Here is a 25915-nt window from a genome sequence, read left to right on the forward strand (position 1 = left end):
TCGTTGCCTGAGTGCTATGGCTACAATATGAATTTTTTTATCTCGCTTATTCCTAACTTATTCCACAATTATTTGGTACCATTCCATGAAATTGTGTATAATAATTTTTGATAAGCAATGTAATGCAAAAAAGTATATAATGTAAGAAATCCGTGTAAAGTCTTTTATGCAGGTTACTTTCTACTTTTGAGCTGCTTAGTTCTATGAACTTTAATTTTATTCCATTAAGTCTATACTAAATAGTAGTGTGATTTAGTTGAGAAAATCTTGATAATTAGGTGCAGTCAGGGTCAAAAATCTTGAACACTTAGCAATATCTGGCATCTACTTCTGAGTTACATATATATATATACTGTGTATATATATATATATATATATATATATATATATATATATATATATATATATATATATATATATATATATATATATATATATATATATATATATATATATATATATATATATATATATATATATATATATATATATATATATATATATATATATATATATATATATATATATATATATATATATATATATATATATATATATATATATATATATATATATATATATATATATATATATATATATATATATATATATATATATATATATATATATATATATATATATATATATATACTAATAACACTACTTATCATCACATATTATGCCTGAACCACAAAATGGGGTAAAACTCTTCTTAATACCTAAGATCTTCGGGTACTTACATGCCAAATACTGTCAAGTGTTAAAGACTTTTGACCCCGACTGTACATGACAATGACGTGTTGAATGAGCGTACATCATACTGCATGATGCTTACCGTCCACATTGTTTCAACCATAAGTGATATTTATATCGCTAAAGAAGTGAGTACAGTACTGTACTAACCAATTACATTATGTAGAAGAATGATCCACAGCTTACATTGTCCGGGGCATTATATACTGTACTCGTGCCCAAAAAGGTCGTTGCACTTATCTCCGGACCTTCACTCTCGCTTTGTCTCATTTTCCTCAACCCATCCATCACATTCTTCATCACCTAATATTTCAAAGTCGCCTTCACTTATATCTGAACCATCATTATCATCATCACTTGCTATATTTCAATGGATGTCAATGACACATACATCAATAAAAAAAGTTATTCATGGTTCACCAGTTATGCAATGGTTCACCCCCACCTCATTTCCACCCATGCATGCGTGATTCAAATTATACGCCTAAAATGTAGCTAAATTTTACATCTTTTGTCCTATCTGCTCGTATGGTGGGTTTAGGCTGTGACGTAATAAAAATCCAGCCTCCAAGTGTGATGTATGCAAGTGGGCCATTGAAAATAAAGAGTTGCCAATATCGACATTCATCCTTCAGCAACATAAAAAGTCGCTCTTATAGAGACATGCATCACTTCATGAGTTAAGGGAGGTTGGAAACAATAGCATGATCTACACACAACTCCACCATTACATGTTGTCTCATGTTGTTATGGTGTCAGAGCTGTGTGTAGATCATACTCCCTCTCGACTTTTACACACACACACACACACACACACACTTCACAGGGCTGAAGTGGTTGAATTTCCTGGTAAACAATTGGGTAAAATACAGCTACATATTGTACAGGTAAGTCTGATAATGGGATAATAATACAGAACCACAGGACAGTTATACTGTACTGTTTATTCATTAGATAATGATTTAACATTTTACAGTGAAATACAATACAATATAGGAGTATACAGCACATGTATGATAACTGGCCTGGATTGGAGATCATAACTACATATGATTGTGAATGATTTAGAGAACAAATTCTGTGAATTACTAAAGTAGTTTTGGAAGAGCTAAATAGACATGAAGAATTTCTGCACTTTAAAAAATATATATTCAAAATTATGAGAAAAATCCATTTCCCACAAGTGAATCACACCATGGAGTAAGAGAGCAGAGAGAGACTTACAAAGAAGAATGTTGCTGAAGATGATAATGTTTTAGTGAATATATACTGGCCAGTAAACTAACAAAACACTTCCTAGTAAAGTACAGTAATAAGATCAGTCAGTAACACAGTCACAGTAGCTGTCCTGTGTGAAACTCGGACCCCAGAATTCCCAGCTGATGTAAAGGAACAACTTTACTTGTAAAGGAACCTACTTTCTCATATTCTATAATATTTTTGTTATTTAATTGTCATCATCATCTACATACCGGGTACATTTTTGTTTTTGTTTTTTTTTTGTTTTTGCTCAATTCATCTGAATTTCAGAAATTTTTATGTGTAGTTCTTCCAAGAATTATAACACCAACGTCTCTCAAGTTCGGCGCAACTTTTATACAGGTCTTTTGTGTTGATATAAATATTCGTAAGTATTATAAACATGTGAAAAATTGCAAGAACCCAGATGTTATGTTTATGAAGGAGGGAGGCTCAGTTAGTGGGTTGTAGACAGAAATGGGTTTACTTAGTTAGTGGGCTATAGATCTAAGAGCAGGGAAAGGTGTGAATATATCTACAAGCTGGTCATTTCATATTTAATGGATGATTTCTATAGGCATTCAGGATTTATATAATCTTTTAATATTTATATCCTGTATATGTTTTTTCCCAATATAGTGTACAAACAGAGTACCTATAACAAGGCTTACAAGGAGGGTATGGAGGTCAATTGCAAATATGTCAAACGAAAACAGCTGACAAACTACCTGGCGCAAGATATCCTAGATAAATATAAATCCAAGGGAGAAGAAGGGCAGCCCAAAGTAATTGGACAGAAGCGAAAATCTGACCCAGTACCTCCAGATTCTCCCAGTAGAAACAGTCCTCTGTCTAACAAGAAGCCCAAAATAGATTCAGAAGCTGTATCTCAGGTAATTTTTCTCTTAGAGTAATTAATTTTACTTGGTACTGTATTGTACATGGACCACATTTTTTTTATGGTACTGTACTGCTTCTGTGTTCAACATGTGGTTGTCAGTGAACCTTTTCTTCCCTACTTATTTATTTATGTTTTTATTTATTTTTTATTACTGATACACCTTATTTTTGCAGCACTTCAGTTCCACTCCTCTCCAATTGTGTAGGAGTTATTCTCTAAAATGAATGAACAAAATTGATAACACAAAGTAATGTTATGATAATTAGGACTGATTATGAGACCAAAATGTTTGTTGACATTTATAAACTGAGGTTAATTTTATCTTAACACTGGACATAAACTTAATACATTACATCAGTATAATAATTATGTCTTCCTTATCTCTCTACATTACATAGCCAATCCATCTTTATTTGGCCATAGTGTAGTTGTTCCTCTGGGAGTGCTGTGCTAAGTAAAATACTTGAGATCTTGAAATGTGATGTACTTATCCCCATCTTGCCCTCAACACCTCTCATAAATATTCAGTAGCCCTTTAGTTATATATAATATTGTTAGTTTACATGTGATGCTCTATTTTATTTAGTATTTTATATCGTTCAATCAACATGTTTTTGTCATCAACATCTCATCATGTGTGTTACAGTGTAGATACAGTAAGTCCTCGCTTAACATCGAGGTTAAGTTCCTAAAAGTGCGACGTTATACAAAACAACGTTAAGCGGATCGATTTTCCCCATAAGAAATAGATAAATACGGGAATTATGTTCCTCCCTTTGTCTCATGAAATACATTACACATACAGAAAATCATTGCCACTTCTATAGAAAATAATGCACACATATACAAACTACTAAGTTTGTATTGGTACTCACCGATGGGCGGAGGTGGTAGAGCGAGTGTAGTTGGTAGTGAAGCAGAGGAGGCGGATGGCGGGAGCGGAGGAGGGCGGGAGAGGAGGAGGGTAGGAGTGGAGGAGGGTGGGAGAGGAGGAGGGTGGTGAGTCACTGCGACTGCGCCGAGTCGAGAGCATAGCGCGGCCAGACGAGAGAGGGTGATGCACCGTAAAATGTAGTCTGTGACGACACAAAATGACGTAGTATCAGATCACAGGGACATTAAACGAATTTCTGGTCTCTAAAGTTTAGCGATGTAGTACCGAAACAACGTTAAGCGCGGACTTACTGTGTGTGTGTGTGTGTGTGTGTGCTGGTACATACATGTAGGTGTGTGTCTGTGTGCGGGGAATGGTAGACACATATAGGTCTGTATATGTGGTGGGGGAGGGGGTACATACATTTAGGTGAGTGTGTGTGAGGGAATGTAAATACATGTAGATTTGTGACTGTCTGGCTGTGAAACACTTGCTGGTAGAATGATCCAGTCATGGGGACTAGAGGAGTAATTTTTTGGTCGAGTGCCAGCAGGAGGATTGATATTTCTCCATCTCAAAGGTGCTCAATGAGAAGAGTTCAGTACCTGTTGGTGGACTTCTAAAATTTTTAATTGCAATAAAGGTACTTACCTGCTTGTAATTTGAAATAAATGCAGATTTTTTTAATATTTTAATTTTGATATTTAAACTTAATAGGATTTTATTTTATTTATATCATAGTTATAAATTAAAAGTTTCATTTTTGGCATCAAATGGCCACAGGCTGTGATGCCACATATTTTACCCAATCAATCAATCAATTAATTAATTGTACCTGTCTGGGATCATACATACATGTAAGAGTGTGTCTGTGATATCATATATACACACAAGCATGGTAGAGCAGTAGTAAAGAAAACCATATACAGTACAGTAATAATGTGTGTATGCTTGTGTCAGTATTAGCCATATGTATTCTCAACAGGCATCAATTGTGGAAAAGAGTGACTAAAATATGGATTTTTTGGTTCTCTTCACAGGCTACCCTAAACGGTGATGACTCCAACATCTCCCTGGATGAGGCCTTCTCCAATACATCAATACCTGCCCTTGCACCTGAAATTAATACCACACAGGTGATAATTGAATATTTTTTATTACCTACCCACTTATGAAGAGCAGCCAGAATAAATACACACTTCTTTTCCCTTCATCATTTCTTGTCATTTATTTGGTTTCTTTTTCAATACTACTGATATATACTAAGACCCAAAATATATGTTGGGTTTAGTGTCACTGAACAAAGCCAGCACATCCTTCTCTGAGAGCCACTTGAAGTCGTGCTGTCCTCACGTTGCTGCCTCCCTCTTGTCCACCCCACTCACCTCCAGTACCGTTCTCCCATTTCTTTTATCTCATTCTTGGTCTTCCCCCTTACCATTCACTTAAGGATAATACACTTTTATTATTTTTCACTTTCCATTTTCTCAATATGTCCATACTGTACCACCTAAACATACCTTAATCCACTCTATAACTGGACAAGATCAGTGTGATGCTGGTACAGTACTTTCAGATCTGGTCACTTGTGTCTATTAAATCCCTAAACTTAACTAATCTCTTCTTTTTTTCAGGAAGGATAAAGATTAAACAATTAAGAAGTTAATATACAATCTACTGCTAAGTTAGTTTTAGAAGATTCAAAAGGTTTAGTCATTATAATCTCACAAACATTGCTGTGTTTTAATGGATTGACACTGCAGACCACATCAGTCAGATTGTCTCACTATACTCAGAAAGACTTTTGTGTGATAACTGGAGTTTGTTCTTCAGTTACCATGAAATTTAATTGCTTCTGGGTAAAAGAATGATCTTATCAGTTTAAGGGTTGAAGTTCCAAGTCAGTTGTGTTCGAGGCCCAAGAGTCCAGGAGGTATTAGTTAGTCACTGGTTAACCCAGTTGCATTTGCATTTTTATTAAGTTTATTTTTTTGTACTCACAGACCAATAAGTTTGACACCAAGAAGTGTTACCTCTCTGTCTTGAGAGCCTTTGGGGCCTTGTGAACCATATTGTCTTTTAACACAAGTAAACACTACAGTACACTGTAATGTACTGTATGGAGATTTCTGATGACTCCATATTGATTAAGAGGTTTGTGCTAAACTATAGAACAAATGTTATTGTTTTCAAATCCTGATATAAATTATGTACTATTAAGCTTAAGTTAATGAAAACTGGTAAAAAAAGTTGGATTCATCATGAATTTCTTTACATTACAAAGAATTACTATCCAATGAGATAAGTCAGTGTATGAATGTGTATATATTTGTAAGCAATGTTAAACAATAATTGTAAGTAAAAAAAAATGGGATTTAGTACTACAAAAAAAAAAGAACAAGTGGAGCTTTAAAAATATTGATACTGTATATGTGTGCTGGGAGATGAGGAGTGCCTGTTGGCTATGGTTGTAATAGTGTTTTATCAAGATTGAGAACAGTAAAAGTGAATGACCTACAAAATCTGATGGAATTAATGAGGTCAGTATGACTTTTGTTAGATTATATATGAATAAATATTGTGGACTGTATGCAATGGAGTTGTTTCCTAGTTGATAGTACAGGGTACTGTATTGACCCTAACAATTCCACTTAGTATGAACAGTTAATATGTATGAAGTGTTGTTGACAATGTGATTAGGGAATCATTTTGCATATTTTATTATGTCAATAAATACCTGAGGGTATAAGGAAGCATTGTTTAGAGTTCCTACTTGTTGTGTCAGCCCTGTCCTCTTACTTCTGTTCTGTACTTGTGTTTCTTGTGTCTCTCTCTTACTATATGGTCCCTTTCTTAAGTTTCTTCTCTCTTGATTTACCTTATGTATATGGGGGTGTATGGAGGAATAATGATAGGTCGAGAGGTAGGTGGTTAGTCTTTAATTACCTCTGGGAGTTGTGACCCTGCCTTGCCAGCTGTTCTATACTAAGAATTGGGTCACCAGAACTGTACCAATCCCCTGGTCTCTGCTGCATTTTGGGGGGCTGGTGTCCTGGGCTTGCCATTAGGTAATCGTGGCTGACCCCTGAAAGTATGGAAAATGGCCATAAAATGATGATGATGATGAGAGTAATTTTTTGTGAAATTGTGATTTACCTTTACTGTGTCTTGAGCAGTAATGTCAAAGAAACTTTCCATTGGCCTTTACCACTTGTCTTTCACCATCATCCAGTAAGTGGCAGCTGATGGCATCTGTGTGAGGTTAGTTAGTGATGTGTTCAGTAGGCCTTCCCTTCCAGTCACAGACCTCTCTACTTGAGAGAGTTTTGATGTCATTGCTCCATCTTCATATTCGTGGCTATGAAGGTCTTGACTGTGATGTGATGATGGAACATCCTCCCTGGAGTCAGTTCAAGCAAGGTGACATGACAAGACATGAAATGGCGACTTATGACTCTTGATTAGGTCATTTCGTGGGACATTGGTTAACGACAGTGATGGCTCCTTTAATGTCAGATGAAGTTGGGTGGTTGGCAGTGTGTGGGACTTATGACAACTCTGTGTTAATGTGATACTATGTGTTAATGTGATACTAATCGGAGTGTTAATCTTGGACTTGAGGATCTGTGACTGAAGGGTTGGGGAGGGCGAGTTGTTTTGTGTCCTTCTCTCGTGGAAATAATTGTAAAAGTTGTGAATATGCTTTATATCATCAGGTATATTTATGCCCATGTTTCACTACAGTATATTGTTATGTAATTTTGAAAATATGATGAATTTTATTCAGAGAATTTAGAATGTATCAAAAAAGTAATTTTTTAGAGCTTGTTAATTTTTTTTTTGTGTACAGTACTTTCATTAATTACAAATTTGTATTCTTACTCAGTATATCAGGCTTGTGTATATTACAGGTAAATTAAAAAATAATAATCCTCATAATACTGTAAACGTCCCTCACATGCTATTGACTTATGGTTCTTCCTTGTTGGTTTGGGGAATATCATGTGTTTCAGTAAATCAAACTCAAGGAGTTGGTTGTACAGTAAACCCTAACTATTTGCGGGCGTTAGGTTCCAAGGAATGGCACAAATTGGCAAAACTGCGAATAGCAACTTATGCTACCTTAATGCATTACCGTATACTTATACAGTGTATGAGAAACTTAAGTCACCAATATTAGTCTCCTGTATATGTGGAAGTTTGGAGCTTGAAGTGTACTGTGCAGTAGAATGAAATCTGGTTACTGAAACATAAGATAATCAGGATCACTGTTGGTGATTGGTGGGAAGGCGCGTGGCAAGGAAGTGGGTGGTGGAGCGGCAGCAGCAGCTGACCGAGTAGGTGAGGTAGACGAATCAACTGGGCGAACAGCTGGTTCTTGAAAAACATTGTGATTGGTAGTTGTTTCTTCTAGGCTTTGAGGTCTCTAAACATTTCACTCCACTAGCATCACTAGCATTGACACGAGGCAGTCTTTTCGGGGCCATTTCACACAGAAACACTGAAGTTTTCAGTACAACACAAGAGATGCTGTGTCGCAGGTAATGGTTGAGCGCAAACAAGGGGAGAGGAGACGCTGTGGGTGCGTGGAGGGCGATTCGTTGCAGGGAGCTAGTCACCATCTGCTTACTGTGAATAGTCAGAATCGTGACTAGCAAGGTGTTTACTGTACAGACTTCTCCCTCCAGTCTTTATCAGGGTCATGGAAGAAGGCAGACCTATAGTGTGTTAACTATTTTTTTTTGTGCTTGTGCACGCTACTGGCACTGTTAAGGGTTAATTACACCCTCACGGGTTAATTACACTCAATGATTACATTGGTGAGGATCAACTTTTGCCATATTATGCTGACTCTTCTTTGAATGTTTTTTTGAGAGGTTCTCTTCAGGTTTAATTACCTGATTCAGGGATGGTAGTCAGTTTATCTTAATTAATAAGAGGGTTGATATGCCTGAGCATTTTATTGTTGTTTGCGGCAGTTACTGTGGAACCTTATCCAACTGAGGCTTAAACAGACTGGTCCACTTGAACACAGCTTATTCCCTGGTTATGGTCTGATCTTGGTGTACTGTACTGAATTCTTCCCAACTGTGAAATGGGTTTAAATTATGCTTTAGGATTGGATGGTTAATCTGATGAATTAACTGTGTTCAGGCATTTGCTTTTAAAAGGTTTCTTTTGATGCCTTTTTTTTCCTTGAACAAAGAGCTTGATCCTCTTAAGAGAGGCATCTTTTATTAGCCTGTGTGTGCACTGCTGTACAGTACAGTATAGTCTGCATTTACGTGGTCAATTGAACCCGTGGAGGCCCGCTTAAAAAGAGAAACGCGTAAATGAAATAACAGAACATATGGGATTAATTGAAATAGAGACTGGGTCGACCCCCAAACTCCACTTTTTCCGACACAATACGTACGTTGTAGTAAAAATAACATCTTAATTTTATGATGGTATGCACACACAATTAATAATTAAGAGAAATATCATTAACATTAGGTTTTTTAACACTTACGTTAGTAGAAAAGCTGGGTCGGCACACGTGGATGGCGGCTGGTTCCGAGGCAGAGGGCAGATTAGTTGCCCTCTAGTGAATCACTTTCACTTTCACTACTCGCACAGGTTTGCAGGGCCTCCTAGACAAACCTCTCAAAGTCCATATCCTCACTGTCAATATCACTATCACTGACTTGGACTGGCTGTGGTTGTGGTGGGTTGCGGGCGAGGAAGTCCTCAATACTACGTTGACGACTAGCATTGGTGTGGTCGAGATAGATCTGGATATACGGCTCCATAACTTTTGCCAGATGGTTATTAGACACTTCATACCGATGCTTGTCTGGGTCGTTGTCAAGGATGAGCTTAATTTTCTCCCCCTACTCGATGATTTCCTTCACATTATCATGGCTTGGTCCAGGTAATTCAATGTTTTTCTCGGCTGGTGGGGGTCCCGCGGAAGCCATTGTGAGGGGAATAGCGGGCACAAGAGAGAATTGTAAACGATGACTGAGAACAATGAGACAGGCCCTGCTAGGTCAGCGACTATACTGTACTATACACTTCACAAACAGTGTAAATGCAGCTGTTTATAAGTCACCTTGTATCAGTACCCTTTGTAGTCAGCCTCCGGAGGCAATTGAGAAAAATCAATGAAGATATTTGGCAAAAAAAAAAAATAAAAAAAATAAAAAACAGTACTGTATTGCATTTTAAACTTAGCTGTTTTTCATTCACACTCATCCGAAATTCTAGTTTGTGCAGTTATCTTATAAAATTGTCAATAATATTAATGAGATTATCAGCATGTTTTGGGGGGAATTCTCAAATATTGGAGATAATGTATTTAGTTTACTGAAAATTTTCTTAGGATGGTTGGGAACAGTTGAACCAGTCTTGGATAGCCTCTTAGATGTCATTGAACTTGAGGTAATCCATGTCTGAAGTATTTCTTCGATCCTCATTGCTCTTTCCCGAAGAGTTCTTTAATGTGTTTATTGCAGTAATTAATTTAACTGTGTTGCCAGGAAGTCATATAGAACATTCTTACTGTTCCTCATTAAAATGTATTATATGCTGATGGCTTATTAGTTCTTGGAAAAAATAGTTCCAAAAGTTTTGTATTAGGTACATGGGAATAGAGTTGCCATATCCTGCATGTGATGAAAGGCCACTACAAGGGTACAGGCAGGGGATGGGGTAGTGGGGTTAGGGACCTGGATTGTGGTATTCCACTTAATCTATCCTTTTTTCTAGTGAAGTTTGATACATTGGTTTCATTCCATACTGTAGTAGAGGATGAAGTAATGTTGATAGATATGTAATGTATTTCAAAGAAGGTTAGGAGGCTTTTCTCTTTGATGTAGACAGCTGTAGGACAGAGGGCAGTGTTATCCCATGTCCCTTATCAAAATTCTGCTTCATAATTCTTTAAAGGATAAAAAGCTTGTGATATGTTAACTCTCAGGAATGATAGGAAGGTGTTGGTCATGAGCTGTGGGTGGGTATGTGTACACAAGTGCAAGATATCCTTTTTTTAATTCATTTACTTCCCTGAGGAGACCTTATCTTACCATGATATTTGGGATTAGCTTCAGGCTGTGACCAGAAATGTTTGTCCAAGAAAGACAAATACTTCATATGCTTTATATGTCTGTATTTATTTATTTTATTTTATTTATTTTTTTGCTTCACTATTATTGTTATAATTTTCTTATAACAAAGTACAACAGATTTTAAGTGTCTTATCTTTCTCATTCAATGTCATACTGGGTAGTTTCTTCTGTATTATAAGTTGTTGGGTTAGAGCACAGATGCCTATACTGTACTATAGTTTGTCTACCATCTGTGATGAGTGACACACTGATCTACTGTACTAAGAAACATTCATTTTCTGGTTTGTGTATATATTTATAAGGATTCCAAGTTATTTTTTCCACCTATTGGATCTTGTACATTATTTTTCTATTTTTGTCATTTGAATTATGTCAACAGTACAGTACAATGGTCTACATTTCACTTAAATTCATTTGACAGTGTTGTTAATATTAACATGTGTGTGTATACTGTACTAAGTATCACACTAAAGTACTGTACATATAAAATCCTCAACTGTACGTTTGTGGAAAAATTACGTATTTATTTTGTACACAACCTTGGAATGTTTTTCTTAAATTGAGAGAAGATCAGCACAAGTTTGGTCTTTGTTGCAATATGTGTTGTCATGCATACCAAAGTACTGTACCACAAAGTAACAATTCTGTGGTGAGTTTGAATTTTGGTAGACGAAGACTTATGGTCGGTAACAGTGGTAATACAGGTATTAAGAGATCAACTGAGGTAGTAAATTAAAATGGTTTCACTAATTGTGTATTTTGTCTTATTGGTGTACAGTAGAATATCATTCCTATTAGAATATAATTTCTATGACTCATTCCATTCCAGGCATCATATTTTTCACTTCTTTGATATTTCATCACTCAGGGATATCAGCACATTGTATAATTTGGTTTAAGGAGAAGCAGTATACCTGTACTGTGTGACCATCTAGTGTACTAGTTAGCCATCCAATGTACTAGTTGGCCATCCAGTATACTGTGTGGCCATATATTATACAGTATAGTCTGCATTTACGCGGTCAATTGAACCCGTGGAGTACCGCGTAAAACGAGAAACGCGTAAATGAAATAACAGATCATATTGGATTAATTGAAATAGAGACTGGGCCGACCCCCAAACTACACTTTTTCTGACACAATATGTACCTTGTAGTAAAAATAACATCTTAATTTTATGATGGTATGCACACACAATTAATAATTAAGAGAAATATCAATAATATTAGGTTTTTTAACACTTAAGTTAGTAGAAAAGCTGGGTCGGCACACGTGGATGGGGGCTGGTTCCGAGGCAGAGGGCAGATTAGTTGCCCTCCGGTGAATCACATTCACTTTCACTACTCGCACAGGTTTGCAGGGCCTCCCAGACAAACCTCTCAAAGTCCATATCCTCACTGTCAATATCACTATCACTGACTTGGGCTGGCTGTGGTTGTGGTGGGTTGCGGGCGAGGAAGTCCTCAATACTACGTTGACGACTAGCATTGGTGTGGTCGAGATAGATCTGGATATACGGCTCCATAACTTTTGCCAGATGGTTATTAGACACTTCATACCGATGCTTGTCTGGGTCGTTGTCAAGGATGAGCTTAATTTTCTCCCCCTACTCGATGATTTCCTTCACATTATCATGGCTTGGTCCAGGTAATTCAATGTTTTTCTCGGCTGGTGGGGGTCCCGCGGAAGCCATTGTGAGGGGAATAGCGGGCACAAGAGAGAATTGTAAACGATGACTGAGAACAATGAGACAGGCCCTGCTAGGTCAGCGACTTCTACCCTCTGGTGGCAGGGCACGTCATGTTACATTAGACCAATCACAGCTAGCGGGGGAGGGAATGCGTGGGTGGTAAGGATGCGTGGCCCAATCACAGTTCGATACGTCATATGACGTCAGCGATAACGTAAGAGCGACCCAATGCGCACCACTCACCGCGCCGCTTCCCGCATCTGGTTAAGAATGGACCGCGTGGGTAAAAAATGGCGCGGCAGTCTGGACCTCTCCAGCCGCGTAATTAAAGCATTTTCATTCTGGCAAGGCACCGCGTAAATGACCAAATGCGTAACAAAAGCCACTTAAATGCAGACTATACTGTACTGTGTGGCCATCCAGTGTACTGTATGGCCATCCAGTATACTGTGTGACCATCCAGTGTACTGTGTGGCCATCCAGTATACTGTGTGGGCATCCAGTATACTGTGGCCATCCAGTATACTGTGTCCATCCAGTATGTCATGTGGCTATCCAGTATACTGTGTGACCATCCAGTATACTTTGTGGCCATCCAGTATACTATGTGGCCATCCAGTGTACTGTGTGGCCATCCAGTATACTATGTATCCACCCAGTGTGGCCATGCAGTATACTGTGTGGCCATCCAGTATACTGTATGGCCATCCCATATACTATGTGTTCACCCAGTATTCTGTGTGGCCATCCCATATACTATGTGTCCATCCAGTAAACTATGTGTCCATCCAGTAAACTATGTGTTCATCCAGTGTACAGCATGGCCATCCCGTATATTGTATGGCCATCCCATATACTATGTGTCCATCCAGTAAACTGTGTGGCCATCCCATATACTATGTGTCCATCCCATATACTATGTGTCCATCCCATATACTATGTGTCTATCCAGTATGCCTGTACTGTACTTTGTGTTTCTTTCCAAGATGAGTATTTGATGTACAGTGTTGTGTCTCAAAGGTTACATGCCATAGGGAATAGTGTATTAGCATTCTCTTCCCTTTTCTCTTTTTCAGGTGAGGGAATCATAACATATCACTGGAGATGGCAGGAAAGTTAACTGACAACACCCATATGCCTGGGTGTTGTCGGGTGCATTCTGATAAGTGTGTAGCATCTGGCTCTCCTAACATGATTATTAAACTGATTCTTTCCTCCTGTTGATTTCTCTGTCATTTTAGTTGATTTTTATATGATTCCTTCACCTGCAAAAGAAAGATAAAAAAAAAAGAACACTAATTTTCCTATGGTGCGAGTCTTATAAGACACCTTGTACGTACAGTATGTATATGTATGTATGTATCTGTATACTGTATGTATCTATGTATGTATGTACACCTGTGGTGTAGTGGTCAGCATGTTTGCCTTGTAAGTGAGTGGTTCCCTAGTTTGATCCCCAGACAGGGTGAAACTATGGGCAAGTTTCTTTACACCATTTGCCTGTCGACCCAGCAGTAATTGGGAACCTGGATGTTAATAAATTTTTGGATCGTATTCTGGGGTAATGGTTAGCCAGTGCAATTGATGAGTTGTCTGATCTCAGATTATTCCTTGACCCTGGATCATGCAGATCGTTAACTTAGGTGTGTGGTTATTGTATTAGCGACAACTTCTACACCTTAAACAAATTCAAGCCTCGCTGGTCTTAGAGCCAGACATCTGCAAGTATGAGGGGCAACCATTATTTATATTTATAGTACCTGTATATATATGTATGTATGATATAGTGTTGTTCTGTAATAGTAAAGCAACAGCACCCACATAATTTTTGTTTTTATGTAAATAAAGCCGTTGACATTTGTTTGGATTACAGGAATTTAAAGTTTTTGTGAAGGCAGTGTAAAGAAAGTGATCTAAACAAGATTAAAGGAAAAAAGTAGGAGGAAACAGTAAATATGCAGAAAATACTGTATAGATATAAACAATATGTAGTGAGAATATTTGCAAAACCAATTAGTAATGTAGCAGATTGCAGATTAGCTGTGCCTGGCAGTCCAGCATGCCTAGAGAAGGGGGGCCGAGCAAGTGATTTTTCATGTTCAGTTGTCGTGTGGAAAAGCTAATTATTTTGTGAGGATTAGTGACCTATGTCAGGCGCAGGTAATTTTTCTCAACATAAAGCCACCAACCTGCCTCTAGTCAGTCTGTCACTTTTTCAACATTTCAAAGGAAACACCAAGCTGAGAGGCTGTACAAGGGAGGTGACAGGAGTTATGACCTTACATGACAAGTGTTACTGCCAGTGACACAAGATCATAGGTTGGGGTGGGGGTGGTAGTTAGGTTAGGTGTTAAAGAGTGCCGTCTCTGCCTGCCCACACACCCTATAGGTGTGAGGTGACCGGAGTTATGACTTTACTTGACAAGGGTTACTCCCAATGACACCATTTTGGCAAGTGATCTTTGAATTGATGCACAAAATAAATTTTCATGTTTTGGGATGTTTATTTTAATTTTCCCATAAAAAAATCCGGGGCAGCAAACTATAGTACCTACAAAAATTTGTTAGGGCAGGTCAAAAAGATATCTTGGCAAGTAAATTTCAGAAGTCATATACTGTACAGTACACTGTACCCGGGACAAGTGTATGTTCCACATAATCTGCTCAGCCTGGTATGTAGTGTGGTGTGGTGATGTGTAGTGTGGGGATGAGATGAAAACAAAAGATTTTCCTCATATCTTTGTTACTGAATGAAAAACCAGCGCATGTAGTGATCAATACAAGGGTTAGCCATTGTACTCAAGATTTCCTGATACAGTATATGAGGCCTTCGCAGCAGTAAGGGTACAAGTGCACTTTTTGAAAATAGAGAAAAAGGCAACTTTCGTGAAACACGCATCGGCACATGGGGGGGGGGGCTACTTGCCTTGCTGGTCGTAATTTTTTGGTCATATGACTGGTGTATGCCTTGCCTTCATTACAAAAAATATTTGCAACATCACTCTTCCACATGTGAGGCCTGCATGGATGTCACGGCATCGTGACGGCCCAGCCTCGGGTTCACTCGCCTCACTTTCACTCAAAACAAGTGCTGGGTCATCCACATAGGACACACTTTATAATAGAGGAAACCTTGTTGAAACTTGCTGTGGTGGTAACTCGATTTCGGGCACGGTGGCACTTGTGCCCTTACTACAGCAGTGGCTTTATGTACAGTATGTAAAATAAATATATATATATATATAATATATACATATATATATATATATATATATATATATATATATATATATATATATATATATATATATATATATATATATATATATATATATATATATATATATATATATATATATATATATATATATATATATATATATATATATATATATATATATATATATATATATATATATATATATATATATATATATATATATATATATATATATATATATATATATATATATATATATATATATATATATCACTAATCCCACACCACACGAGAGAGCTTAAGAGAAGGCGATGTGACTAGTCAGGTCAGGTCAGGTCAAAAATAAGGGACCCACTAAATAACTATCCTACATCTAGATCAAAGGTTTTCAAAGCATTTTTAACCTTGGGCCACTGACAAATAAATTTATGTAACATATTATCAGTTTTGAACTGACCATCACTGAGGTTTATTGGTTTTAATTCCTTAATCAAACTAGCTTCAATCAGAAGTCTTTCTATGACACAAGATGATTTAAATACTTCTAAGCTTTTTTCCCAAGCAATGGGATGATTATTATTCCTAACATGAACGAACAGGGCACTGCTTTCAGATGCTGTTCTGATATTGTACTTATGTTGTCTGATTCTGAGCTGCAATGTTTTTCCTGTCTGACCTACATAATTACCATTACATTTGCTACATGGAATACAATAAACACTTCCATTTACATTCAAACTTAGGCTATGTTTAATTAACATATTGGTAATGGTTGAGTCATACTTGAAAACAACATTAATATTTAGTAGTTTGAGGGACCGAACTAACGGGACAAATTCATTACGATAGGGCAGAGTCAAAATATTCTTAAGTGTAGGAATTTGCCTGGTTTGAGAGGAATGAAATGATTTTTTAGCTCTGTTTGTTGATCGTTGTATTAGATGTAAGGCATTTTTGCCTCTAATGGGGTAATTTTGATATTTGTTGATTTTAAGAACTAAACACTGTGTTACCTTTTCTTTCAGCAATCTTTACCATTATCTAGCTGAGGGTAGCAGAAAGTGGCATTACCTGTAAGTTGAACCGATGTTGAGTTTTAGCTCTTGATCAAGCTTGTTGTTTCAGAAGTTTGTTTGCTTGCTGCATGACCAGTGCCTGCTGCTGCTCCTTGCCTTGTGTTTCCTTGCTTCTTATTATAAGCTGACCTCTAATACAATCCTTTAATCCCTTAAATGGTGGCCATCATCAGTGGAAGTTAGCTGTAGGGACAGTGGCCATCATCAGTGAAAGTTAGCTGTAGGGCTAGTGGCCATCATCAGTGGAAGTTAGGTGTAGGGATGGTGGCCATCATCAGTGGAAGTTAGGTGTAGGGATGGTGGCCATCATCAGTGGAAGTTAGCTGTAGGGCTAGTGGCCATCATCAGTGGAAGTTAGGTGTAGGGATGGTGGCCATCATCAGTGGAAGTTAGCTGTAGGGCCATTTGCCATCATCAGTGGAAGTTAGGTGTAGGGATGGTGGCCATCATCAGTGGAAGTTAGCTGTAGGGCTGAAAAATACCATCAGTGGAAGTTAGGGGTGTAGGGGATGGTGGCCATCATCATGGGAAGCATGTAGGGCCATTTCACATCATCAGTGAAGTTTAGCTGTAGGATGGCGGCCATCATCAGTGGAAGAAGCTGGTGGGGCCAGGGCCATCATCAGTGGAAGTTAGGTGTAGGGATGGTGGCCATCATCAGTGGAAGCTAGCTGTAGGGCTAGTGGCCACTGAACAGTGGAAGTTAGCTGTAGGGTTGCGCCATCATCAGTGGAAGGGTGTAGGATGCAGGCCATCATCAGTAGCTAGCTGGGTAGGGCCATTTGTCATCATCAGTGAAGTTAGGTAGGGATGGTACATCAGTGGAAGTTTAGCTTGTAGGGCTGTGGCCATCATCAGTGGGAAGTTAGGGTGTAGGGATGTAGGCCATCATCAGTGGAAGTTAGCTGTAGGGCCATTTGCCATCATCAGTGGAAGTTAGCTGAAGGGATGGTGGCCATCATCAGTGGAAGTTAGCTGTAGGGCTAGTGGCCATCATCAGTGGAAGTTAGGTGTAGGGATGGTGGCCATCATCAGTGGAAGTTAGCTGTAGGGAAAGTGGTCATCATCAATGGAAGTTAGCTGTAGGAACGGTGGTCACCATTAGTGGAAGTTAGCTGTAAGGACGTTGGCCATCACCAATGAAAGTTAGCTTTTGGGACAGTGGCCATCATCAGTGAAAGTTAATTATAGGGGCAGTGGCCATCATCAATGGAAGTTAGCTGTAGGGCCATTTGCCATCATCAGTGGAAGTTAGCTGTAGGGCCATTTGCCATCATCAGTGGAAGTTTGCTGTAGGGATGGTGGCCATCATCAGTGGAAGTAAGCTGTAGGGCCATTTGCCATCATCAGTGGAAGTTTGCTGTAGGGATGGTGGCCATCATCAGTGGAAGGCAGGGCCGGGTTAAGACTTTCGTAGGCCTTAGGCACCTCCAAGATATGGGGCCCCATTTGACAGCATATTAACTAATAACACAAGCTAGTACCTAATTATAAAATGTGATGTCGAAAGAATAAGATTCAGTGATGTTTGCCATGAATTGAGTAAAAGAAAATGGGTTAGATCAGCTGTTCTTGTACAGTACAGAAATAGTTTTGTTTACAAGAAGCACAGCTAGGTGGTGGACACTAATAGGATTAAGTAATAAATAAATGGAAAAAAAGTACCTCAGTATCAATTTAATAATAACCTGTAGAAAAAGGGGAAGAAAAGTTCTCGTTTTATTTTTCGTAGGCCCCCAATATCTCGTAGGCCCTAGGCACTGTGCCTAATGGATAATCCGGGCCTGGTGGAAGGTAGCTGTAGGGACAGTGGCCATCATCAGTGAAAGTTAGTTATAGGGCCAGTTGCCATTATCAGTGAAAGTTAGTTATAGGGACGGTGGCCATCATCAGTGGAAGTTAGTTGTGGGGACAGTGGCCATCATCAGTGAAAGTTAGCTGTAGGGATGGTGGCCATCATCAGTGAAAGTTAGTTATAGGGACGGTGGCCATCATCAGTGGAAGTTAGTTATAGGGCCAGTTGCCATCATCAGTGGAAGTTAGCTGTAGGGACAGTGGCCATCATCAGTGGAAGTTAGCTGTAGGGACAGTGGCCATCATCAGTGAAAGTTAGTTATAGGGCCAGTTGCCATCATCAGTGGAAGTTAGTTGTGGGGACGGTGGCCATCATCAGTGGAAGTTAGTTGTGGGGACGGTGGCCATCATCAGTGAAAGTTTGTTATAGGGACGGTGGCCATCATCAGTGGAAGTTAGTTGTGGGGACGTACACTACTGCGGGAAGAAGGGACGGTGGCCATCATCAGTGGAAGTTACTTATAGGACGGTGGCCATCATCAGTGGAAGTTAGCTGCAGGGTTGGTGGCCATCATCATTGGAAGTTAGTTAGGGATCAGCCATCATCGCGGAAGTTACTTATAGGGACGCAAAAATAATTAACAGGAAGGGTTGGGGACGGTGGCCATCATCAGTGGAAGTTAGTTGTGGGACGGTGGCCATCATCATTGAAGAAGCCAGGGGACGGCCATCATCATTGGAAGTTAGTTGTGGGGGACGGTACATCATCATTGAAGGTTAGGTTGTGGGACGGTACATCATCAGTAGTTAGGTTGTGGGGACGGTGGCCATCATCAGTGTTAGTTGTGTGGGACGGTGGTCATCATCAGTGGAAGAAGCTGTGGGGATCGTGACCATCATCAGTGAAAGTTAGTTGTGGGCTTGCACATCATCAGTGGAAGTTAGTTGTGGGGACGGTGGGCCATCATCAGTGGAAGTTAGTTGTGGGGGACGGGTGACCATCATCAGTGAAAAGAAGGGGACGGTGGCCATCATCGTGGAAGAAGGTGGGGACGGTGGCCATCATCAGTGAAAGGTTGTGGGGACGGTGGCCATCATCAGTGGGAAGGCTAGGGGACGTACATCATCAGTGGAAGTTAGTTGTGGGGACGGTGGCCATCATCAGTGGAAGTTAGTTGTGGGACGGGTGGCCATCATCAGTGGAAGAAGCTAGGACGGTGACCATCATCAGTGAAAGTTAGTTGTGGGACGGGTGGCCATCATCAGTGGAAGTTAGTTGTGGGACGGGTACACATCAGTGGAAGAAGCAGGGGACGGTGACCATCATCAGTGAAAGTTAGCTGGGACGTGTGGCCATCATCAGTGGAAGAAGCCAGGGGACGGTGACCTCATCATCAGTGAAAGGGTTTAGGACGGTACATCATCAGTGGAAGTTAGTTGTGGGGACGGTGGCCATCATCAGTGGAAGTTAGTTGTGGGGACGGTGGCCATCATCAGTGGAAGTTAGTTGTGGGGACGGTGGCCATCATCAGTGGAAGTTAGTTGTGGGGACGGTGGCCATCATCAGTGGAAGTTAGTTGTGGGGACGGTGGCCATCATCAGTGGACGTTTCATGTACCTTGCGTTGCATTTTTGTTTATGTGGGGTAGTAAGGAAGCCTTAGCTGCCATTAAGGGTTAATGTTGTTGCTTCTCTCACACCTTTTGGGTTTCTGACATAACTGAGGGTTTCTCATTATGACTTTAATTACAGCATGTGTTGCAGATGTGTGTTATATATTATGGAGACTTGCTCACAGAGAACTTCTACTTTACATGATACTTATGGCAAATATTTCCTCCCTTCTTCCTTCCTTCCACTCAAGTTGAAGGATGAAAAAGTGAAATATGATTATCAAAATGGTTTTATTTGCTGTGGAACCTTGTGTCTGGATGTTTGATGTGTTGCTTCTCCAGATGAACCAGGTAGTACCAAGGACATGTGTGGAGGAGGGGAGTTTACGTGTAACTCTCAAACTACTGGAGCATTATAGGATATTTTCATGGTCACTCAGCACTTGAAGTTTCACCACACTTCTCTCATTTTCTTTGTTAGCTTTTGTATTTTTTTTTAATTTCAGTCATTGTCTGTTATAAATGAAGTATTGATCTAGAAATCCTGAGAAGGACTGTTAAGTCCTTCTTCTCCTTGGGTCTTCCATCAAGGTTATCATATAGTGAGAGAGGTCCTGTGTTGTAACTAAGGTTGTTAGACAATAAGAGAGGTCCTGTGTTGTAACTAAGGTTGTTAGACAGTGAGAGAGATCCTGTGTTGTAACTAAGGTTGTTAGACAGTGAGAGAGGTCCTGTGTTGTAACTAAGGTTGTTAGACAGTGAGAGAGGTCCTGTGTTGTAACTAAGGTTGTTAGACAGTGAGAGAGGTCCTGTGTTGTAACTAAGGTTGTTAGACAGTGAGAGAGGTCCTGTGTTGTAACTAAGGTTGTTAGACAGTGAGAGAGGATCCTGTGTTGTAACTAAGGTTGTTAGACAGTGAGAGAGGTCCTGTGTTGTAACTAAGGTTGTTAGACAGTGAGAGAGGTCCTGTGTTGTAACTAAGGTTGTTAGACAGTGAGAGAGGTCCTGTGTTGTAAGTAAGGTTGTTAGACAGTGAGAGAGGTCCTGTGTTGTAACTAAGGTTGTTAGACAGTGAGAGAGGTCCTGTGTTGTAACTAAGGTTGTTAGACAGTGAGAGAGGTCCTGTGTTGTAACTATGGTTCTTAGACAGTGAGAGAGGTCCTGTGTTGTAACTAAGGTTGTTAGACAGTGAGAGAGGTCCTGTGTTGTAACTAAGGTTGTTAGACAGTGAGAGAGGTCCTGTGCTGTAACTAAGGTTGTTAGACAGTGAGAGAGGTCCTGTGTTGTAAGTAAGGTTGTTAGACAGTGAGAGAGGTCCTGTGTTGTAACTAAGGTTGTTAGACAGTGAGAGAGGTCCTGTGTTGTAACTATGGTTGTTTGACAGTGAGAGAGGTCCTGTGTTGTAACTAAGGTTGTTAGACAGTGAGAGAGGTCCTGTGTTGTAACTATGGTTGTTTGACAGTGAGAGAGGTCCTGTGTTGTAACTATGGTTGTTGACAGTGAGAGAGGTCCTGTGTTGTAACTAAGGTTGTTAGACAGTGAGAGAGGTCCTGTGTTGTAACTAAGGTTGTTAGACAGTGAGAGAGGTCCTGTGTTGTAACTAAGGTTGTTAGACAGTGAGAGAGGTCCTGTGTTGTAACTAAGGTTGTTAGACAGTGAGAGAGGTCCTGTGTTGTAACTAAGGTTGTTAGACAGTGAGAGAGGTCCTGTGTTGTAACTAAGGTTAGACAGTGAGAGAGGTCCTGTGTTGTAACTATGGTTGTTAGACAGTGAGAGAGGTCCTGTGTTGTAACTATGGTTGTTAGACAGTGAGAGAGTTGTCCTGTGTTGTAACTAAGGTTGTTAGACAGTGAGAGAGGTCCTGTGTTGTAACTATGGTTGTTAGACAGTGAGAGAGGTCCTGTGTTGTAACTAAGGTTGTTAGACAGTGAGAGAGGTCCTGTGTTGTAACTATGGTTGTTAGACAGTGAGAGAGGTCCTGTGTTGTAACAAGGTTGTTAGACAGTGAGAGAGGTCCTGTGTTGTAACTAAGGTTGTTAGACAGTGAGAGAGGTCCTGTGTTGTAACTATGGTTGTTAGACAGTGAGAGAGGTCCTGTGTTGTAACTAAGGTTGTTAGACAGTGAGAGAGGTCCTGTGTTGTAACTATGGTTGTTTGACAGTGAGAGAGGTCCTGTGTTGTAACTATGGTTGTTAGACAGTGAGAGAGGTCCTGTGTTGTAATTGGTGTTGTAACTATGGCTACACATAAAATACAAGTTGTGTGTGTTGAATGTTGATCATCACACATCATCTCCCAGCCATCTAACCAAGTACATCTTCCTGCCACCATTGAAAAGGTGAGGGTTGTCGTGTGGGGAAATACCTTTTCTCCATCTTGGCTCCAACTGCCATGGTTACATAGCATTCCTGGGTTTGTGAGACATTCTATATAGTATTGATTATTAAATGGGTAAGTTTATCATCTGCTTCTCGTGTAAATTTATTTTTCTTTCTGGCTTTGTTCATTTGGGTCATCCTTTTGAAATTTTCTTCTTGTCATTCTGTGTTTACTGTATATTCTAATCCTTTCCCTGTGCTTTGTCTATAGGAATGTTGTCATTCAAAGTGTGGCCTTCCCATCTCTGATTTAATATTGAAAAGTAGTTCTGATGTTCCTATAATGTCAACACCAGGTAAGGATTGTCTCCCTGTTCTTAGTGAGAAGCATGAAGCATCTGTATGTTGAGTGTTTCATGTCCTGCCATTTATTTCAGGTACTTTTGCCATCGTGGGAATTTTCAGTTCAATGTGTGTGTTACTTATCCATGCATTTTATTATATGTTAGTTGTCATCTGATTTTATTGTGTTAATGGATGCTGCTTTTAATACCTATTAATGTGGTGCAGTCACTTCAGTATAACGATGACAACAACAACAACAACAACAACAACAACAACAACAAAATGGGTGGTGACGGTGGTGTTACACCGAGTGGAAGTGGTGGTGGTGGTGGAAATAACATTGTCACAGCATTCTGCCAGATGGGCGTGGCACCAGTGACTGCTATTGACCACTTGTGTACTCCAATACTTGGTCAGAATCCTTTGTTCACTGACCCAGCATCTCACCACCCTAGAGATTCATCATCTCATCAGCCGAACCCCTTACCTCACCAGTCTAGTCTTCATCCTGTGCATTGCCTGAACCCTTCATCTTCTCATCACAGTCACCACCAAGTTCCTCACCAGCCAGACTTCCCTTACGAATCTCCGTCTCCACTTCAGGCATTACACTTTCCCCAAGTATCTACATATACTCAGTCACAACAGTTATCACCACCCGTTTTACACATTTCATTTCATAGCCAGAACCATTATAACATTGCAGTTCAGCACCACCAACAACAGCTTCAGTATCATCATCAATACCATGAACAATCAGAGCATCTACAATACCAGCAAAATCCACCATGTCATCCTCCTTATTTTAACCGGGAACAAATTCATCATCATCACCAATTTGAACAACAACAACATACATTAAATTCCCTGCAATTAGGACATGTCCACTTAGCACCACTGACACATACCTCTATGTGTGATGCATCCTCAACTTTTTCATCATCACACGTACATTGTGCCCACCCTTTAAGGAGCATCACATCATCACCCCAGCCTTCACTGGGAGCATCTTCCATCCCAATACCTCCACCGCAACCCCAGAATAACCACTATCGTACCCCTCCCCCAGTGCACCACCCTTCCCATCCCCCGACCCATTTAACTGTCCATCCTCACAACTATCTTCCAAATCACAATTCTCCTCACTCCTCTGGCCACCCTCACAATTACCCCCTTTCCTTCCATCGCACTCTCTCTCCATCACATTGTCACAACCTTCCGCCTCATAGTTGCAGTCCATCTCATCATTCTAAACCCCCATCTCCCCCTGATCCTCATGGCCCCAGTCCTTCTCATCACCCAAGCCCTCCACCTCAGCACCATAGAGTTCATTCATCTCATCATTCAAGTCCCTTGTATCACCAAGGTAGTGTACAGGTGTCACATCGCTCCAGCCCTTCATCCTCTCATCACAACCACCACTCCAGACAATCTCACCACCACCGCCACACTGAAAGGCACCACCAAGGACAAAGTCACCGCAGCAGTCACACAAACAATCGAGTGTCATTCTCGAGGGCAGCCATGAAGCCTCCCCCTTTGGTGTTGGCAAGACAGGTCTGTGAAAGTAACCAGTGGTGTGGTGTAAGGTAGCAACAGGGAAGGCTAGTCAATCTTACTTATAAGTTTCATATAACATCAGTATTCTGTAATGGGTATTGGTCTAAAGTTTATTAGCGTAAGGTGATTAATCTGCATGCATATAAATAGTAATTATCAGTAGATTGTGGGAAAGACAAGTAGAATTTGTAGTGTTGTTGAAGGTATAAGATTGTGCACGTTCTCTCATCATTGTCATGAAAATTTTTCTTAATTATTATATGCATTTTTTTTTATAATATGAATTGTGGTATCTACGGTTTTCTCTATTTACTTTATAGTAGTTATCTTTATTATTGATTATATGAGTCCATGTAAAGTGTTTTATTTTATGGATTGTTTAGTAGCATATGTCTGGAGTTAAATTTAGAAATAATATGAATACAGTGGTCCCTCGGTTAACGAGCACAATTCGTTCCAGAAGGTTGCTCGTTAACCGAAAAACTCGTTAACCGAAACCATTGTTTCAATGGGTTTTTGGGTAATTGGTTCCAGCTCACTGAAAATTGCCAAAAATCAACAAAAAAGGTAGTAAAGTGCACTTACTTTGAGGGGTGTATGTAGAAGGCTCCGGGATGATGATGATGGGAATTAGAATGAGGGTGGAGGAGAAGGGAGAAGAGAAGGCATTGGGGTGGAAGAGAAGTCACCCCATGGTGCCATTTCACCCATAAAATTTTAGTTCACTTGGTGTAATTCAAGATTATTTTCTTGAAATCAACACTGCACTGCATTATATACTGTAATGTCAAAATGAAAAATGTATTTCAAAATGACCAATAATCTGACTGGAAACACAGAAAAAAAGTGTTTATGTTGAAGAGAGTCTGAAGCAAGGTGTTACCTCCACTGAAAAGACACAGAGACTGACGCCTGTATGGTGTGTTGACAGGCTGTTTGGCGCGCAAAAAACTAGTTTCCCTGTACTTAAATTATGTTAAATAATTGTTAATATAACTAAATATTTTAATATAAGACTTAAAATTATTGAGTAGTACAAACTTCTTGATATTTACTAAAATAGTAAGGAATTTAAGCCCTAGAACCAATTATGTATTGACGGACTAATATGACAGCTAGTGTGCAAGCGAAAACATGTGGAGGGGTGCTCGTTAAAAACTCGTTAATCGAGGGATTGCTCGTTAAACGAAATTAAGAATGTTATGGAAGGTAATTCGTTAACTGAAATCTCGTTAACCGAGGCGCTCGTTAACCGAGGGATCATTGTACAGCAAACTCCTTATTTCTCAAGTGTTCAAGTACAGGTATGGATACATGATTTTGTTATGCCATGATAAATCTATTTAGACCATAATTTTTTTTCCTGTGTCACTTTTTTTTGTTATACTGCAGATGATGTTGAGAGCTATCAGTGAAAACTATA

General features: G+C 39.5%; 2 protein-coding genes across 5 annotated transcripts in view; both read left to right on the forward strand.

Annotated features, from left to right (window-relative positions):
* LOC121870383 (poly(A) polymerase type 3-like) overlaps nt 1–25915 on the forward strand; it is a 63941-nt gene that overhangs the window by 29271 nt on the left and 8755 nt on the right. For all 3 annotated transcript variants that reach the window (XM_042372198.1, XM_042372199.1, XM_042372200.1), the window contains exons 9-11: nt 2632–2885; nt 4808–4903; nt 16812–16859. In XM_042372198.1, coding sequence (XP_042228132.1) covers nt 2632–2885; nt 4808–4903; nt 16812–16835 — 374 coding nt within the window. In that variant the 3' untranslated portion in view covers nt 16836–16859. The remainder of the gene's footprint in view (nt 1–2631; nt 2886–4807; nt 4904–16811; nt 16860–25915) is intronic.
* On the forward strand, nt 20188–24985 carry LOC121870384 (histidine-rich glycoprotein-like). Of its 2 annotated transcripts, none has more exons than XM_042372201.1 (2): nt 20188–21661; nt 22009–24985. In XM_042372201.1, the coding sequence occupies exon 2, from the start codon at nt 23125–23127 to the stop codon at nt 24523–24525; it is 1401 nt and encodes a 466-aa protein (XP_042228135.1). In that variant the 5' UTR covers nt 20188–21661; nt 22009–23124; the 3' UTR covers nt 24526–24985. The 2 variants fall into 2 exon arrangements, with proteins under 2 accessions (XP_042228135.1, XP_042228136.1); XM_042372202.1 differs by having other exon boundaries at nt 21596–21605; nt 21992–24985.

This window comes from Homarus americanus, unplaced genomic scaffold (assembly GCF_018991925.1).
Source record: "Homarus americanus isolate GMGI-L3 unplaced genomic scaffold, GMGI_Hamer_2.0 scaffold40856, whole genome shotgun sequence".
Taxonomy (NCBI): domain Eukaryota; kingdom Metazoa; phylum Arthropoda; class Malacostraca; order Decapoda; family Nephropidae; genus Homarus; species Homarus americanus.